The sequence below is a fragment of the Carya illinoinensis genome, chromosome 8, assembly GCF_018687715.1.
Source record: "Carya illinoinensis cultivar Pawnee chromosome 8, C.illinoinensisPawnee_v1, whole genome shotgun sequence".
In the NCBI taxonomy this organism is placed as follows: domain Eukaryota; kingdom Viridiplantae; phylum Streptophyta; class Magnoliopsida; order Fagales; family Juglandaceae; genus Carya; species Carya illinoinensis.
This window is the reverse complement of record NC_056759.1, coordinates 34610973-34629435: the sequence shown is the minus strand read 5'-3', so window position 1 is coordinate 34629435 and position 18463 is coordinate 34610973. Positions and strand designations below refer to the sequence as shown.

The window sequence follows — 18463 nt, the reverse complement described above, 5'->3', positions numbered from 1 at the left end:
CAAAAATGATTCCTTGTCTTTGTCTTCAGTGGATGTTCCTGCCTCATAGCCTCATATCCTTTGCAGAAAACGTAGTAAATAGTACACAGTTTCAAATAACAAATATCGTAAGTTCCTTAGAATGGAGGGATGTATGCAGCTCAAGAGTATGAGTAACATGTTTCAACGAAATCAGCCTACAAGATGCAAGACAAATCTTCCATGTTTATGCAGGATGGTAAGCTATAGTGGATTTGTTGGCTGCTCTGTTATAGTGCTCTGTGATGAGATTTGCTAAGTTAGATGAGTGATAAGAATATAGTTCTTGATATATCCAGAACTGACCAGAAGCATGTATATAGATAGATTGAGAGATACATTATATTGATATAAAAAACACCCTGTAATTTTTTTTTTTTTGTACAGGTTTGAATAGATTAGATTTATGAAGAAGGACAATCATGGTTAACTTCCCATTTGACAATTACCCTGCATACAAAAAAATAAATCATTTTTTTTTCATTTTCTTTTTTCAAGATTTCTAAAGTTCTTCTAATTGAAAATTCATTTCCATTTAAAAGACATTTTAAAGTTTTATGAAAATGTGGTTTTTGTTGATGGTTGTCATTTGTCACATGAATGTCATTAGATTCTTCATTTGTCTCTCTCTCCCATTTGAGCCTCTCAAGTTCAAGTAAGAAATTAATGGACTTTTGCCTCGTGTTCATACCATCCTAATAAATGATCTGGGTAATTTGCTTTATGTTCATTTTGTATTTCTAACTGAAAGGTAGAAAAAGGCAAAAAAGAAATGAAAGGTACAACCCAAAACTCTCTTTTGGAAAAGAAGAGAGATCTAGAATATTATCCATAGAAGAAAAGTTTAAGTAGTTGCTAAATAATCAAGAGAAAGAGAGATGCCATTTTTTTAACCATAGAACATGAAATGCAACACGTGATGGATTATAATTGTGTTATTTGCTTGAGAAAATTAGCTCAAGCTGATATTCCTTCTGAACTTTTATGCCCATTTTTATCTCACATCTAATGCCCTTCCATTCTATACCTTTCATCTTTTTCCCTTAACTTGGTCTAGATTGAGCATAGATGTTGATGCATTGTAACCAAATGTATGAAGCTAGTTTAGAAGAAGTTTGTCCCATGGTTTGGATGTTACTTTATTGTAACAACTTTGATCTTGTATACCCCTTATATTTCACTGTTTTTATACTTTTAACCTCACAAACTTTGCTTAGACCGAGTGAGAAAGTAGTGGCTAATATAGTATCTATCAAAGTAACTTTGGGCATCAATAGACCAAGTGACAAACATGCACATCTTGTTCCAAGCTATTGCCTACCTTGTGACATTTCTGTGGGGTTTATTGGTTAATTTGGATTATCTTAGAAGCTTGTCAACTTTTTTTATGACATTGTCGAAAATAAAACTAGGCAAGTTCCAGATTTAGATATATGGGCTACCATTCGAACAATTAATGGCTTGTGACTGCTTTTTTCCCTTTGATCTCTGCTTTACAATGTTACTACCTCCGGTCTTCCACTTGTGCTTGTAGAAAGGTATGATTGCACTTTCACTGGACCTATTTCAAGTTGATCCTTACTTTAATTTTGCATATTGATTATAATGTTAGAAAATGTGCTGAATTTTTTGCTTAAATATTCAGTTAGAATATTTAGTTATTCATGTATTTTTGTCCATGTTAGAATATTAATTAAACATACTTAAATAAACTTCTATGTGTTGAATAGTTTACAGCTAGTCGGCGAGTAACCATTAGCTGTCTACTGGGTTGGATTGCATATTCTTATTTTTGCATTGAGTAGCACTTGATGGATGACACTGAGGTCTAGCGTGATCGCGACCTATGGACAGTTGAGTTGGAGAATATGTTGGTAGGCATTCTCTACCAAGAGACGATTGACGGCCAACTGGTTAGGTCGAAAATAATGAACCAAGATCATGTCAAGCTGGCAATGAAGCTAATTGAACTTGGGAAGAAGACAGTTGATGCGGGACAAATTAGAGGGAAAATCACCCGCCTGCGACAAAGGTAACGACTCTTCATTGATCTCATGAGTCAAACAGGAATGGGTTATACAACATATATATTAACATCTTGTATATCTACTACGTAAATGTCGCGTTATTTAAATTGCAAGAGAGGTTTCCGTTATTTAATTATATATTAACATCTTGTGCTTACCCTATGTCTTGAATTGAACAATTGACTGTTTAGCACATTGCCAGCAATAAAATATACTTAAAATCACCACATACAATACCAGTCCACATTGTTGATATATCCAATACATGTAAATAATATGCCAAGAAGAAAAGGAAAGAAATATAATAAAGAAGAGAGTGCCAAATTTACGGTTGAAGTGATTATCTTACTTGTATTATTTGCTATACATGCATGTCTGTTTTATTTTGATTATATTATATTAGTTTATTAGTTTATTATCTAATATTATATTATATTAGTTTATTATCTAATATTATCTTATATTATTTTATTTGGATTCTCTTACATGCATGCCTAATTATTTTTATAACATTGTTGATATGAAAACTGGGCAAGTTCCAGTGAAAAACTATTTGCTAGTAGTCGAACTCAAATGGTTTATGACTATTTTTTTCAACCAATTTGATCTCTGTTTTACAGCGTTACTATCTTAGATCTTCCACTTGTGCTTGCCAAGAGGTATGATTTCACTTTTACGAGACTCTTTTCAAGTATTTTTCCTTATTTAAGAGAAATTTTGCATATTGTTTACATTTTCATTTTGAATATTGTACATACCCTATATACTAAGGGAAAAACCTTGGGGATCACACAATTTCTAAAATCAGTCTGCTTTTGTAAAAACTATATTTACTAAACTAAAAAAATTAGAATATGAACAGACTACACACAATTAAAAGTCTAGTGGTAGGATTGCATGTTGGTTTAAATTTCACTGGACTCTTTTCAACTTATTCCTTTATATTTGACCATGTTAGAATATTAGTTAAACTTCCATGAACCTTATTATTGTTGCAACTAATGCAATTGTTGAGATATTATTTAACTTTTATGTGAATCCTTAGTTAAATAAATGTCTATGTGCTGAATAGTTTACAAGTACTTAACGAGTAGTAACCATTATTCGAGACATGGGTGTTGGATTGCATTTCCTTATTTTTGCATTGAGCAGTGCTTGATGGATGATACTGAGAGCCAACGTGATCTCAACCTATGGACTGATGGGTTGGAGAAGATGTTCGTAGACCTTCTCTACCAAGAGATGGTCTAGGAAAAATTGGTTGGGTCAAAAATCACCTACCGAGATAATGTCAGACTTGCAACAAAGATGACTGAACTTGGGAAGAAGACAATTGATGCGACACAAATTAGAGAGAAAATTACTCGCCTGCGACAAAGGCTACGACTATTCACTAATCTCATGGGTCAAACAAGAATGGGTTGGAACCCGGAAACGAAAACCGTAATTGCCACTGAGGAGCATTGGGCTAATGTAATACAAGTAAACTACATTTAGTTTTCATAATTTAATTTCTCGACATTATTTATTAGTGTTGTTGAGGATTTCATTCCACATGCATATTGTATGCATGCCTTCTAATAAATTTTGCTTATGTTAGGTAAAAGACAAATGGAGGAAGTTCAAGACGAACAGATGTCAAGATTACGATCTTCTCTGTACAATTTTCGGTCAGTCTGTGGCCACATGAGGGGTCCTTCATTATGCCTCAACACAAGAACCCCCCACTTGTGAGGAGGAAGACCGCCTTGAGGAGGAGCTGAGGGCATGGGGCCCTGTACTGGGAACTGCCACGGACGTGCCCATTGACTTAGATGAGATGGACATAGACATAGATGGGTTGGCGCGTAGACAGACAGGGAGTACTCGTCACCACAGAAGGGAGCCGCCCCGAGGTGGTATTTCCCCAGAACTTAGCAAAGCTCTAGAAGTTATGGCCTCCAGTGCCGCTGCAAGAGTTGAGCTAGACAAGAAGATGTTCGATGAGCATTGTAGTAGAAAGCGCAGTAAAGGAGAAGAATGATCAGATCAGACTGCATCCGTTTCATCATCTTCTATGGCAACTAAATGTGTTAAGTTTCTAAATGACATCAACCCACCCCTGAGACGCCCCCAAATTCCGTTTGGGATCGGACGGACATTTGAAGCGTCGAGACATGTAACACAAGGTTACCTGCCCCCGTTCATGACATATAAGATGCAATAATCCTAACATGCATCTAACATTATGCAATATTCACAGCGGATAATTTTTTTCTTTAGCAATACTATGCACCAAACTGAAAATATCCCAATACTTAAAACATACTTCATACATAAAGATCCATTGAATAACTAAGATCATAGCACTATTCCAAAATAATTATGATCCAAAGGTACTGGAGATGCAACTCCATCGTACAAGTAGTAATTTAACTACTATATTAACATTAACGACGCACCGTCGTTCAGTCAACTGTGTCTAGTTGGTCAGCTCCTGATCCTCCTTCAGGTCCTGTAACAAGATCTACCATTCGGGGGGAATGGTAGTTGGGACTACCACAGTGAGATTTGATTACAAATCTCAGCAAGTTAACAAAAAACTTCCATACAGACTAATGATGCATGTATGACAGTAAAAACATAAATGCATAATCAAATTCATAAGTAATTAAAGCATAACTTAGCGTACAACATAGCATAATTGACATAGCTTAAATTGAATCATGAACTGAACTTGACTTGACATGAACTTGATCTGAAACTTGACTTAGCATGAACTTGCTCTGAAACTTGAATTAACATGAAAAATACATACTCCACAGTTGTTGTGGCCCCATGTATTCTACGTATAAATACATACTCCACAGTTGTTGTGGCCCCATGTATTCTACACAAACTTGACTTAACATTAAAAATACATACTCCACAGTTGTTGTGGCCCCATGTATTCTACACATCACTATGCAGTTAAATACATACTCTACAGTTGTTGTGGCCCCATATATTCTACATAAACTTGACTTAACATGAAAAATACATACTCCACAGTTGTTGTGGTCCCATGTATTCTATATGTAAATACATACTCCACAGTTGTTGTGGCCCCATGTATTCTACATAAACTGAATGTGCTCAAGATGAAACGTGACTGGAATATGAAAGGACTGAACCCCTGACGTAACATAACGTGACTTGAACATAATTTGAAATACATAACCAACTTGAGATAGTAACATTTCGTAACATGGCATAACATATAACAGACAACATATTTAACATGACATATTTGTAATGTATAGTAATACATGACAGAATATATTGTGTAACAGATAAAAATTGATGACAGAATAAATTCTGTATAATAGACAATTACATGATAACTTGGCATGGCATGACATATATGATAACATACATACATACACTGTAATTCTTTTACTTAGCACACATACACAGTAGACTGCTAGTAAGTTAAAAGCTAACTTACCTCGATCTCCGCGTTTCTTATAAAACTTCAAGTGCGATCACGAGGAACTGTAATTAGTGATTCTAAAAGTTAGAACTAAATCACTAATAATTTGAAATATGGAAAATACTAACTTAAAGAGTAAAATTTTCATTTTACTCTCTACATGTGGGAAAATGACCGTTTTACCCATAACTTAAGGATTTTGCATACTAACTTCAAAAGTTTCCAAAATTTACATTCCTCATGTAAATTTTGTTCTAAACTTAAATATCAACTCAGAAAAATTTAAAAACAACACACAACTATGGAAAACACACTATGGCCGAAACATCCATAGGCCATTTCCCTTGATTTTTTGTTGCAATTCCTTCCAACTTCAAAACTCATGCTTAAACCAAAATTTTGCAACAAACATCTTCCAATTCTAAGTTCAAAACCATACTTAAAACATCCATTTAGAAAAAGCTAATAATTAACACCAAACTTTTTTGTAAAAAGATCCAAGCACTTGAATCCAAGTTTTGACCTTAAATCAAAATATCTCCAAGAATTTCAAAAAAATCAAATCTTACTTCTAACATATTAATAATATCATCCTAACATCAACTATGCTTTAAATCATCGAACTAAAGTCACCAAAATCACAAAATAACATTTGGAGTTTTTGGTTTTACACTTAGTCCAAAAACATAAACTTTTTCCTCAACTAGTTTTGATAAATCTCTTGATCTATGACTTATAATTATATGATCTTCAAACCAAACCATCACATGGTTTAAAAAGATGTCCTAAAACATATATAAGCTTCTAATTCAAGATCACATGGTTAGAAATTAACCAAAACATAAATTTAGCCAAGAATATCCACACTTTGGCTTATTTGAATATCTCTTTGCATAAAATTTCATATCTTTGAAACTAACATCAAATATCTTCAAAATAATAATATAACATGTATATAAGATACTTAGTATCCTCCAATAAAATTATTAAAGTCATTAGAATAGGTTTAGACCACCAAAGAGTTAAACTTTCTCAAAACAGAAACTGTTTTTCCTCTTCCAGTTTCTAAGTTTCTAAATCTAAGAAAATCTTTCATCAAAACCTTTAATCATGCAAAAATCCTCAACCAATAGTCATATATACATGTTAACAATACTCCATAAAAATTTCGGACCAATATCTATCCATTAGCTTGGTCAAAAACTCCAAACTATAACATACTCTCCAGATTCACGCCCAGAATGACCTTTCCATGGTTAAAAATACTTTTTACTGACCAAATGACCATGGAATGATACGAAAAATACATCTACGGAAACTAGACTCAAAGAGGAACAACTTATATGAAGGAGACTTTATGATAAAACACTTACAAAAGCTTCGAAATGGGTGTGCAAAAGAACTCCTAAAAGCTGTCCGAGAGAGAGTGTTTGGTATTCTTTCAATGGAAAGGATAAATGAAGATAATTTCGTGGGGAGGGGTGGCTGGAGATACTTGTGGATAAGATATGGAAGAGATGAGGCTGGAGTGAGAGTTAAGTGTAGGACTCTCTTACCCGAAGTGAGAGTTAAGTGTAGGACTCTCTTACCGGAGTGAGAGTGGAGTGTAGGACTCTCTTACCTAATAATATCTACAAAAATCAACTCAAAATATTTTTACCCAATAATATCCACAAAATTAGCTTAAAATATTTTCTAAATGTGGAGTAGATTTGGAAGAGTAAGGTGGTTAAAATCTTTCCATGTGTATTTTAAATCTATGTTCTTAAGATATTTTTCAAATGTGTATTTTGCTTAGGTGTCATGATCTCACACCTTGATTTCCTTCACAATTCTATCTAATGGTTTCTCTTTGTGCTAAGTATCTAATACTATTCATTATGTGTGGTTAAGATCTTGCCAAATATCCAAATAAAATTTCGCTAACCTAATTTGGACATTTCACACTGTGATTTTGAAAACACTGCGTTTAGTACGTTTATCGAGATTACTATTCACTCCAAAAATAAACGTAATAAACTTAGTACTGAAAAATCTTAAATATTCAATTAAGCCTAGTGGTGTAGACTATAATGTATTCTGACACTTCTAACTATCTCAAATAATTAAAATCGCATTTCTGGCACCATAGTGAGTGATAACACTAACTATGTTGACAGGCTAAAACCTATGCGATTAGTCGATTCGTGTAAACTTACAGAATTTTCACGAGGTTCTTAAGGTCAAAAGAAATTCCACAATTGAATTTCTAACGGGTTGTTACAACCCCTGTCTATGGATCATTATGGACGGGTAGCAGGGATTTTGATGAATAAGGATGCGCAGGAGTTCTTCCTTAAAATGCCACCAGACCCCAGAATTGGTTGGATCCCCGGGTTGCAATGATGTAGCATAGGGCAATGCTACATTGAGTTTATTATGTTTAGTATTTAGTTTATCTATATTTACATTTGATGCGGCCCATTTATGCTTTTATTTACATTAGCTGAGTTTATGACATTTTCTATTGTAAGATTATTTGTATAATTTGCTAACGGTTTAATTCATTTTGCATATTATTTAAATTGCAACTAATTGTTGATATTATTGTCTTTATATTATTTTTGCACCACCATATAATTTACAGGTTATATATTAGACGGCTCATGGACACTAGTATAATAAATATTTTATTGGATATTCACTGCAATACTAAGGACACGCTTATTTTGAAATAATGATTGCAATGGCAAAGTGTTTTTAACCTAATTATTTGATATAGCGCATGATGGAAAGAGAAAGTAGTTTAGACGATGAGCCCCAGGTGGAGGCCAACAACACGACTGAAGGTGCATCAAGTAGTGACTTCAATCAAACATGGGACGAATACCAAGAATGGAGGTGGCAAGATAACACACATTTGGATCACATGACCATTCTATTAGCTGCCGTAGAAGAGGAGGAATCTATAGGGCAAGTGGTTGAGCGAATGCCGCAGCATAACATTGGCTTACGCGGACGAGAGTATATAGTCGCAATCCTCAATGGACATCCCAAGAATTGTAGAAATATGTTCCGGATGGAAGTTTATGCATTCCAAGCGTTATGCAATACATTACACACGAATGCCATTCTGGAATCGACAAGAGAGGTTTCTGTAGAGGAAGTCGTTGCAATGTTTACATTTACCGTCGGACATGGGACAATTCAACGAGTCACAGGTGACCGATTTCAACATTCGAGTGAAACCGTTAATCGACATGTCAACGCAGTGATGCGAGAACTATGTCGCCTTGCACCTAAGGTGATTGCACCTACACATGTCACTGGGGTGGTGCCTTATATTGAAAGCAATCCCAAACATTATACATGGTTTGAGGTAAAAAATTCGTACTCTGGGTCAAGGAAAGCAATATGCGGTTGACACGTTATAGTGTAGTCGGTCTAATAGCATACCAGCAATTTGTAAAATCACAATTTTTATTTTTTGATTGCAGAAATGTTATGGAGCAATTGACGGAACTTATATTGACACATGGGTGCTCGCCGAGGCAACTAATGCATATATATCTCGGTATCACCTAGTTAGCAAAAATGTGCTGGCAGCCTGTGATTTTGATATGAAATTCACGTTCATATATGCTGGGTGGGAGGGCACTGCCCATGATGCACGCATATTTATGAATGCGTTGACTCGTCTAAGGATCAATTTTCCATTGCCTCCTGAGGGTAAATATTATTTATTAATTATTTCCTGGATGGCTAATATTTCGTAAACATGATTGATGTTTTTAATATTTTTCAGGTTATTATTACTTAGTAGATTCCGCCTATCTGTGTACTCAGGGATTTTTGCCTCCATATCCTAGGGTGCGATATCACAGGTTTGAACGTCACGGCAACCGTTCATTCCATGGATATTAATATTATTTCAATTACCAGCATTCTTCCCTTCGGAATGTTATTGAGCGGAGTTTCGGTGTGTTGAAAAAACGATTTCGAATTTTGCGATCAATGAACCCATACAAGCCAACAAAGCAACGATATATTGTTATAGCATATTGTGTCATACACAACATTATTCACACGATTACACCTGATGATCGCATTTTCTGTCAATTTAGCAATTCGGATCATTATGAAGACCAGACAAATGTAGATAACCTGGATCATATATTGCATACTCCTGACATGTCATCTGGGGCGACACAAGCCATGGCTGCAACCAGGAAATCTATCGCACAACCTATGTGGGCACATAGGAGTGCGAATTGATAGTTGTAATATTTTTCATCGTATTGTATGACGATTTTTGTACGTGTCGAACATGTTTTGGAAATTAGAAGCTTTGTGTCATAATATATAGGTAATTTTTATTACGAATTCAGTGTTTAAATGAGAAATGCAACTGATGTTGAAGTTGGGAGAAAAGTTATGTGGAAGCTCGAATATTGGATTTTATCACTTTTATGAGAATATTGGTAGTAAAAAATTGATAATGGGTGTAGCATTAGAATATCGTCTTTATAATTGAAATAAAATCAATTTTTTACAAGTATTTTTAATTAAAAAATTTCCATTCCCGAAGAATTTAAAATGAACAATCTGTTGACAATTTATTGAAAAATTTTAATTAAATAATTATTGGTGTGGAAAAAAATATTTATTATAATTTACATATATTTAATTAATAAAGTTTATCTATGTGAAAATAAGATGAAATAACTCACTTGCGGGTTGTGATCATAATATATAGCCAAAGTTGGGACCAAAATGGGGACATAAGAATGGTTTGTAGGAATAATAAGTTGGTATTATATATTTTATTAAAAAAATTTATTTAAATAAATTTCTCTAAAAAAAGCTTATGAAAAATTAATTTTTAAAGGTGTTAGGAATCATTTATCTTTTATGATTGTGTTTATAAATACAACATATAAATAAAATCAATATTTCACTATCATTATTAATAAAATCAATTATTGATGAGACCCACACATATTTCAACTTCTTACTCAAAAGTCAACAACTCAATATATTTCATACATCCAAACACATCAAACTCATCTCAATGGGACTCACAAACTCACTACATCTCTACTCACAACTATTCACAACTATTCTCAACTATCTCCAACACCCAAACGCAACCTAAGTCTGTCTCAAGCCCCATGAGTACGTGTGCTCGCCTTTCAGCTCTAGATGGACCCACTTTTGAAGATCCTCAACTATACCACAGTATAGTAAGGAGCCTTCAATATTTATCCTTCACTAGACCTGACTTAGCATTTGCTGTTAACAAGGTATGTCAGTATATGCATTCCTCTTGCCAGTCACACTGGCAATTTGTTAAGAGGATCCTTAGATATCTCCAAAACACTCAACACATGGGTCTTTTTTTCTTCTACTTCATCCTTTAAACTGTTTGCCTTCTTTGATGTTGACTGGGTAGAATGCTCAGATGATCAGAAGGCCATAAGAGGCTTTTATGTCTATTTTGGATCCCACTTGATTTCTTGGGGATCTAAGAAGCAAGCAACTATAACTCGCTCCTCTACTGAAGCGAAATACAAGTCTGTGGCAAACACAGCCTGTGAGATCCTATGGCTTCAATCATTGTTAAAAGAACTGGGCATTTTTCTAACTGATTCTCCTACATTGTGGTGTGACAATTTAGGAGCCACTTATTTAGCTGTGAACTCGGTTCTTCATGCACACACAAAACATGTGGAGCTAGACTATCATTTTGTACATGATCGAGTGGCTGCCAAGACACTAAAAGTCTCTTTTAATTCAAGTAAAGATCAATTGGCTGATATCATCACCAAGCTCCTTTCAACACCTTGATTCCTTCAGTTATGATCAAGCCTCACACTAGCTTTTGTGCCACTTGAATCGAGGGAGGATATTAAGGCATCACACTCAGCAGCTCATTTTGCAGCAGCACAAGGGCTTGCTCCACACCCAGCAATTGTGCACAATAATGCACCTGACATGCATGGCACACAAAAGGCATTACAAAGGGAATATTCTAGAATTAGGCCATAACAGAATAACAATTGCCACAATATGAGTGGTGAAAGATTTAGGGTTGTTATGTACTCTGTCTATAAATTCCACACTGTAATACGTTTGTTCAATGAAGGAGAAATGAGAATTTTGCAAGCAATTGAGTTTGTATTGTTCTGAGTCATTTCCTCAAACATGTATTAGCCCTTTTAGTTTTTCTAAGTTCTTTCCAAGTGCAAGACAAACTACACACACATGTATATATATATATATATATATTTAATGATCAGTACCTTTCTACAGAAGTTCCCTCAATTTCTCCTTTCATGAACAAAAGAAAAAAAAAAAGGAAATATGGAAGACGAAACATAATTTAAGTGGATCACATGAGATGTAAATTTACCTCAAGACTAGCTACTTAACTATATATATATATATATATCTTGAAGCAAGATTCAATCTTTCACAAATGATCACACACACATAGCTTGAACCACTGTTTCCAGTGATCTTATTCATAATGACCATCATATTATGTAGAGTGGATTGAGCTCAACATGGTTCTGCGCGCTCAAGATCACTAGTACTACTGGTCTCGCTTGTCAATAACTCTAAACTCCAACGGAGTAAGAGCTTGGATTTTCATTATTTTGCTTCCCAAGTTGGTTATTTCCGTAGTTTGATTCTTCAAGCTGCTTGTCTTGAACATGAGGATTACTCCTGCCAGTTTTGTTTTGGTCAGGTTTCTGCCTTTCAGCCTCCCTGTGTTTATATAAGTACCACACCATGGCCTCAGAATAGTTATCAAACCCTAGAGTACTCAGAGCCCAACAGATGTCATCCCCATTCACAGTCTTGCGATTCTCCTTGTGACACTTGTCGGATGCCTCGGCAGTAACAAAACTAATGAACTCTGTCGAACACTCTTGTATGGTTTGCTTGGCTTCCTTGGAAATCTTCGCAGTTGGGGGAAGAATTTGCTTCATTATCCGACCCACGTTTGCAATTGGCAGCAACCTATCTTGCTCGTCATCCATTAATTCTAGAGATAGACAACGTTCAAACTCTCTTTTATCGAACACACATGCATATTGTTTGTTCTTTGATCAGTCAAGCAATATATATATATATATATATAATAAACACTGGAGTACCGTACTTCAATAAAAAGAAGGATTAAATATTAAAGTTTAAAGAACTCTTACGATCTCTCTCAGATCAATATATACCGTAAAAAATCTAATTAACAAACTGATCTATATACAATGTTGGATCATGTCATGCATCATGCGGAGTTTTACCATGCATGTTCGATCGTCGACCTACCTAGCTAGAATATTCTCCTAGTCTTGGTGGCCCTCGCACTAGGCATGCAGCAACGTCAGGTCTATGCATGCATGGTCAAATTTTTTAGTAATAGTACTAAAATAGACTTATAAGTCTGCTCAATCTAGCATGCATGCATTCTGCCGAGCTAAGGGAAAACAAGTGATCTGGTTCTTAAAACTTCACAAGTTATATCGATATATATACATATCTATAGATACGCATGCAGATTAATCGGCTGAATGTTATTGTTTGATCATCATGAGTAAAGCTCATGAGATCAATCACCTAGCTAGCCAGCAATACGAGTTTCTTAATTGAGTACTTACTGTAATATAGAATATCTAACCTAAAACACTATTGTAGTTTAACACTAAATTATATTCAAATGATCAGTGGACGACACGTTAAAAGTTTTGGATCTTTAACGGATCCAACCTAACAGTACTACGTACGCACCTAAAAAGAAGTACTACTGATTTTCTATATATATATATACACACACACACACACACACATATATATATATATATATGATGTGTGAGATGTCGATCATATTATATATAAAGATGATCTTTGCCTTCATTTGATCAATTTGGCGGCAAATAATTTCCTTAAAAAAAATTTAAATTTCTGCGATCGAGGTCGTAGTACGTTTGATGATCATCGTGCTTTTAATTAAAAGGCCGCTTGCAGTACTATATCTTGTCGGACATATATATATATATATAGCCACTTAATTTAAAAGTTAATTGGATCTTATATATATATATATAGAGAGAGAGAGCTAATTATCCAAGCTAATCTTCCTATAGGAAGATTAATTTCCGCCTATATATGCAAATAACAAAGTACTTTAGGATTTGATCATTTTATAGGCCTGCCGGCCACATGATCGATATTATATATATATATATATATATATATATATAGGATATATCACGCGAGCTAGGACGCGCGTTAATTAAAAATGGATATATATATATATATAGAGTATAATATATATATATATATATACACATATATATATATACTAGGTGGGAGTAACGTGCAAGGCACGTTTGTCTAATTTTATGAAATGATTATTTGTAAAAAATAATATATATTTTATAAAAATTATTGATGTCACTTAATAATTTAAGGCATATTGGAGAAAATAAAAAAATTAGTTCAAAATATCATATAATCCAATACATGTTTATAACATCTATAATTTTAGCAAAGATGTATGCGAAAAATTTAATAAAAGTCTAATACAAACGGTAGTTCAAAATATGTGTCGTTTGATGTTTGTATTATAATTCATCAATTTATGTCATCCTGTAGACAATCAATAGAGACAACATTGAAATTCTTATTTTGCTATTGATTGAGTCGATCAGGGACAACACAAAGTTAAAACATAATCTTTTTATAAAATTTGTGGTATAATATTTTCTATATATAGCATATATATAAATCATAAAATATATTTTGAAATTGTTGGCCGAATTTACTCTTTCTTGATTAGCTCAAGGATCACGGCCTTTGTCGCGTGCCTATCATAGCAACCCTACGTATGGAATATGACTTAGCGAAAGCTACGTCCTACTACCATGGGAAAAAAAAACACTTGATTAAACACACTTGTATTATATATTATATGAGATTTTTAAATTTGAAATAATCAATAATCTGAGTTAATGAAACGTATAATATATGTATATTATACTTAAGGATTCACGTCTTATGCACCTAATACACGTGTATATGTTAAGGAGAAAGAGAAAAATATAATAACTAATCTTTAATTACTTATTATTATATAAACTATTAAGTATTATAATTATTGAGATTAATAAATCATATAACAACATTGAATGATATCTCTCTCAACATTTATGTCTTCATTTTATGTACCAAACCGTTAAAACAAACGGTGTTAACTTTAACGGAAAAACAAGAAAAACCGTTAAAACAAGATTTTCCGTTTCATACACACTTTTTATATATAGAAGATATATATTTATATAAACAAAATACGCATGCTAATGACTACTTATAATTAATCATTTAACATGATGCATGTGTAAAGGCAAGTAGTACTAGTACCATAAACTAGAAAACTGTTTATTTATGACAAGTTATTTCATACTAAAATGATTTTTTTTTTTAATCAAAATGAGTAGATTTTCCTCATATGTAGTTTGCATTCTCATCGCAAAGAATTTATCATAAATATTTATTTTTCTTGTAGTGATATAGTATGAATTAAGATGACATTCTAGCTAGTTCTAAAGCTTCAATTAGCTAAATTTGATCGAGTACTTCACATAACCAATAAAACTATTACCAAACGTCTGTGACATGATTAGCATTATCCCCAACCTTTAAAATTGAGGTTTGGAGTTCGAAACTCCCCTCTCCCAAATGTATCAATAAAATAAATGAATAAAAACTAATACAACTGTTCTGCAATTGGCTTGGCCGCATCACATGACACTACAAGAAAACTAGATAGTTATTATCACTAATTATTTCCTGCTACATGTTTTAGCAGGAAACAATCATTTTCATAAGAAAGAAGTGGAAATAACTGCCTAGTTTTGTAAGAGTGTGATAGATAGATCATGTCATCATGTAGCATGCTCGATTTATATTATATTATATATATATATATATATATATATATATATGAAAACCGATGATCATGCCTAAAATAGTAGTTGGACTTAAATTTGCCCAAGACAACTTTATATTTTTTGCCATTTATATGCATGAAGGAGCATTTCAATATATGAGACTCATAAGAGTACGTATGGCATATATATATACATATAATATGGTATATATCCTTTTACGTACGTACGTATAAAGCTTATATGATCTAATTAATTAGGTACAATCTCTTGATCAAGACACGTACTATATATATATGATCGATGATCAGATATATTACTTATAATAGAAGTACTGTTCTCGATCTTACCACTCAATTATTACTTATAGGATCATGATCAGGATCAATCTACTTTGATCAGTTATGTCTACTTCCAACAGTACTGATTCGGAATATTATTCAATAATTAAACATTAATCTTTGGAGTTGCATGCAGCTTATAATTAATGCAAATATATACATATACATATATATAGATGCAGGTTGGCTTTGGACGTTATCGATCATTGCATGCATGCTTTATCTAGAAATTAAGCTTAAAACTTGTACTACATGCATGAGTACTAGCTACTATATACGTACAGCTTGTAATCGGTAATTGAACCTGCATCTAGGGACGTTACCGCAGTGCGTTTGAAAAGTGCATTCACGAACGAACAATATATTATAAGTTATAAACTAAAATCATTTTTTTTTTCAATATTGCTTTAAGTAATTTTCTCAAATGAAAAATAAAAAATTTCAAGAGTTTTCATTTAAAGAAATTTAAAATTTTGAAAAATTAATTTTGTTGATAATTGTCAATTAATTGTACTGTGTAAAGTATCATTTTCTATTTTTCATTTTTTGCAACTGATCAGGTGCTGTATAACTTATGGCATGAGTTTACCGCTTTGGTATGGATAATTAATTTGAATCTTACTACTAAATATTGTCTATCAAATTATATCATTTGGGATAAATAAAGGGATCATTGGGATAAGCTACGAAGGTTTAATTATATATAGTTGAAAGAATAGTTTGATTAATTAAATGCTCCCTATCTTTGCATATAATCAATGAGTAATGCTACATATAGTCGTAGAGTGCGTAAATCTCGTATAATTATTTTGAAAAAGAGTGAAGTTCACCATTAAAAAATTAATTTTTTTACGTTGATTCCGTATATATTCACTTTTTTCAAATTGATTACGAGATGCTTGCACACTCCCGACTACAACTATCATTTCTCATAATTATATGTCATCTCTCACTACCTTTTGCACTTTCATAGTAATAACGTGAAAGATGAGTCCACGATGAAGAATATTCTACACAAATTTTCTTCTATAAATTTCCTTATTATTATTATTATTATTATTTGTAACAATATTGCTCTAGAATTTTTAGTTTATATAACACTTTTAGGCTTATAGGAAAATTTTTTGATGTTATTTTTTAATATATAGGTACGTACAATCGGTTTTAAATATAAAATAAAATAAAATAATAAAATAAAAATTTTCATCAAAGAAAAATACTTCCTTCAAAGAGGATAGAGATAATAAAAATTGTAAAAGAATATAAACAAGATGATAACAACAATTATATCTTAAAACAACTAATACAAGATTGGGCCTTTAGGCCCAATATACAGATGCAGGGTAGGCCGAAGTACCCCTGATACAAAGACTCCTCAATTAATTAGTTTGGGATTTCATGCTCTGCCAAAAAAGAAGTGTATTGTATTTTCCCAATTTCTAATATTTTAATTTAAAGGGAAAAATCTGAAGATCAAGACAAAGAAAAAAAAATTTGAAATACTTATTATTACTTAAATTCAAAGTGCCAAAATTGAGCCCACAACCTGAGTCTATATAGTCAAGAGAAATTAAAAAAAAAAAAAATGAGAATTTGGGACAAAGTCCCAAATATAGCATAAAATTAAAATACGGAATAAATTAGGAATTTTGCCACAAATCTAGCCAAATTTAGAACATAATTCACTATCAATATGAGAAAAATGACTGATTTGGAGGGAAAAATGACAAATATAGGATCCGAGATGACAAACATTGGGTATAGCGGGGTGACCATGACTTGCACACCAAAAAGATTTTTCCGAATTAGAATCTTATGTTCATTTCTCATCCTAGAAAAATTGTGATTAAAATATTTTTATATATGTGACGATGTTGTCAATCTTGCGCTTGCATCGTTGTCAAGATATCCCAATATCATCAATTTTGAATCTGATAACTCAGCAATGTTAAAGGAAACTTTCTATTATTGCCATTCATGCGCGGATTTTCATTGTCATGAATCCTAAATATGATATTTGTGCATTTTCAAATACCCCTAATTAAGTCAGCTCTCAACTGTAATTTATTTTTGGGTAAAATATCAAAAGCAACATATTAATAAGACACCAATAGAACTTGTTTTTTACAAATAGTTTCTTGGACCATATGGATCCTATATGCAGATAGGTGTCTAAAACTTCATCTCTATTTTTTCCATCCATGCTTAACTCAAGCCAATACTTGGTGTATGTATAAAGCTGAAGAAGTAGTACTATGCTATGTTACTATGTAGACATTCCCACAAATTTAATTACCCACAGATTATACTAATGTTTCCTATTGATAGTTTGAAACAAGCTTGGGTTTCACAAATTTGGTACTATCTATACATATGCTCTCATTTGATAATGGCCTATGCACATCATTTTCATGAAAATCACTAAAGATATACCTCATAGACATATTTAGCTTGTTAAGCAATTGATCCGGCCATGAGCTTAATAACACATACTAAACCAACAAATAGAGACCTACTACATACATAAAAAGATTACACAAAGGTAAACTGACGTGGCTTCCTGAGGCCTATTAGATCTATTTTACAATAAAAGTAACTTTACAATCTGACGTATCATATCAAATCATTACAGTTTGTGAGTTTACTTTTATATAATCAGTTTGTAGCTAAAGTTAAAGGAAATTAACATTCCTC

The 18463-nt window shown here is 32.9% G+C and overlaps 2 protein-coding genes across 2 annotated transcripts; one reads left to right on the top strand and one right to left on the bottom strand.

The window, feature by feature from the left end:
* Positions 1–8263: 8263 nt before the first annotated feature.
* On the top strand, positions 8264–9750 carry LOC122274656. The gene is made up of 4 exons (XM_043083672.1): positions 8264–8854; positions 8973–9204; positions 9281–9359; positions 9600–9750. The coding sequence occupies exons 1-4, from the start codon at positions 8264–8266 to the stop codon at positions 9748–9750; spliced, it is 1053 nt and encodes a 350-aa protein (XP_042939606.1).
* Positions 9751–12095: 2345 nt separating this feature from the next.
* Positions 12096–12521, bottom strand: LOC122274750 (nuclear transcription factor Y subunit B-4-like). The gene has a single exon (XM_043083769.1). The coding sequence runs from the start codon at positions 12519–12521 to the stop codon at positions 12096–12098; it is 426 nt and encodes a 141-aa protein (XP_042939703.1).
* Positions 12522–18463: the final 5942 nt, after the last annotated feature.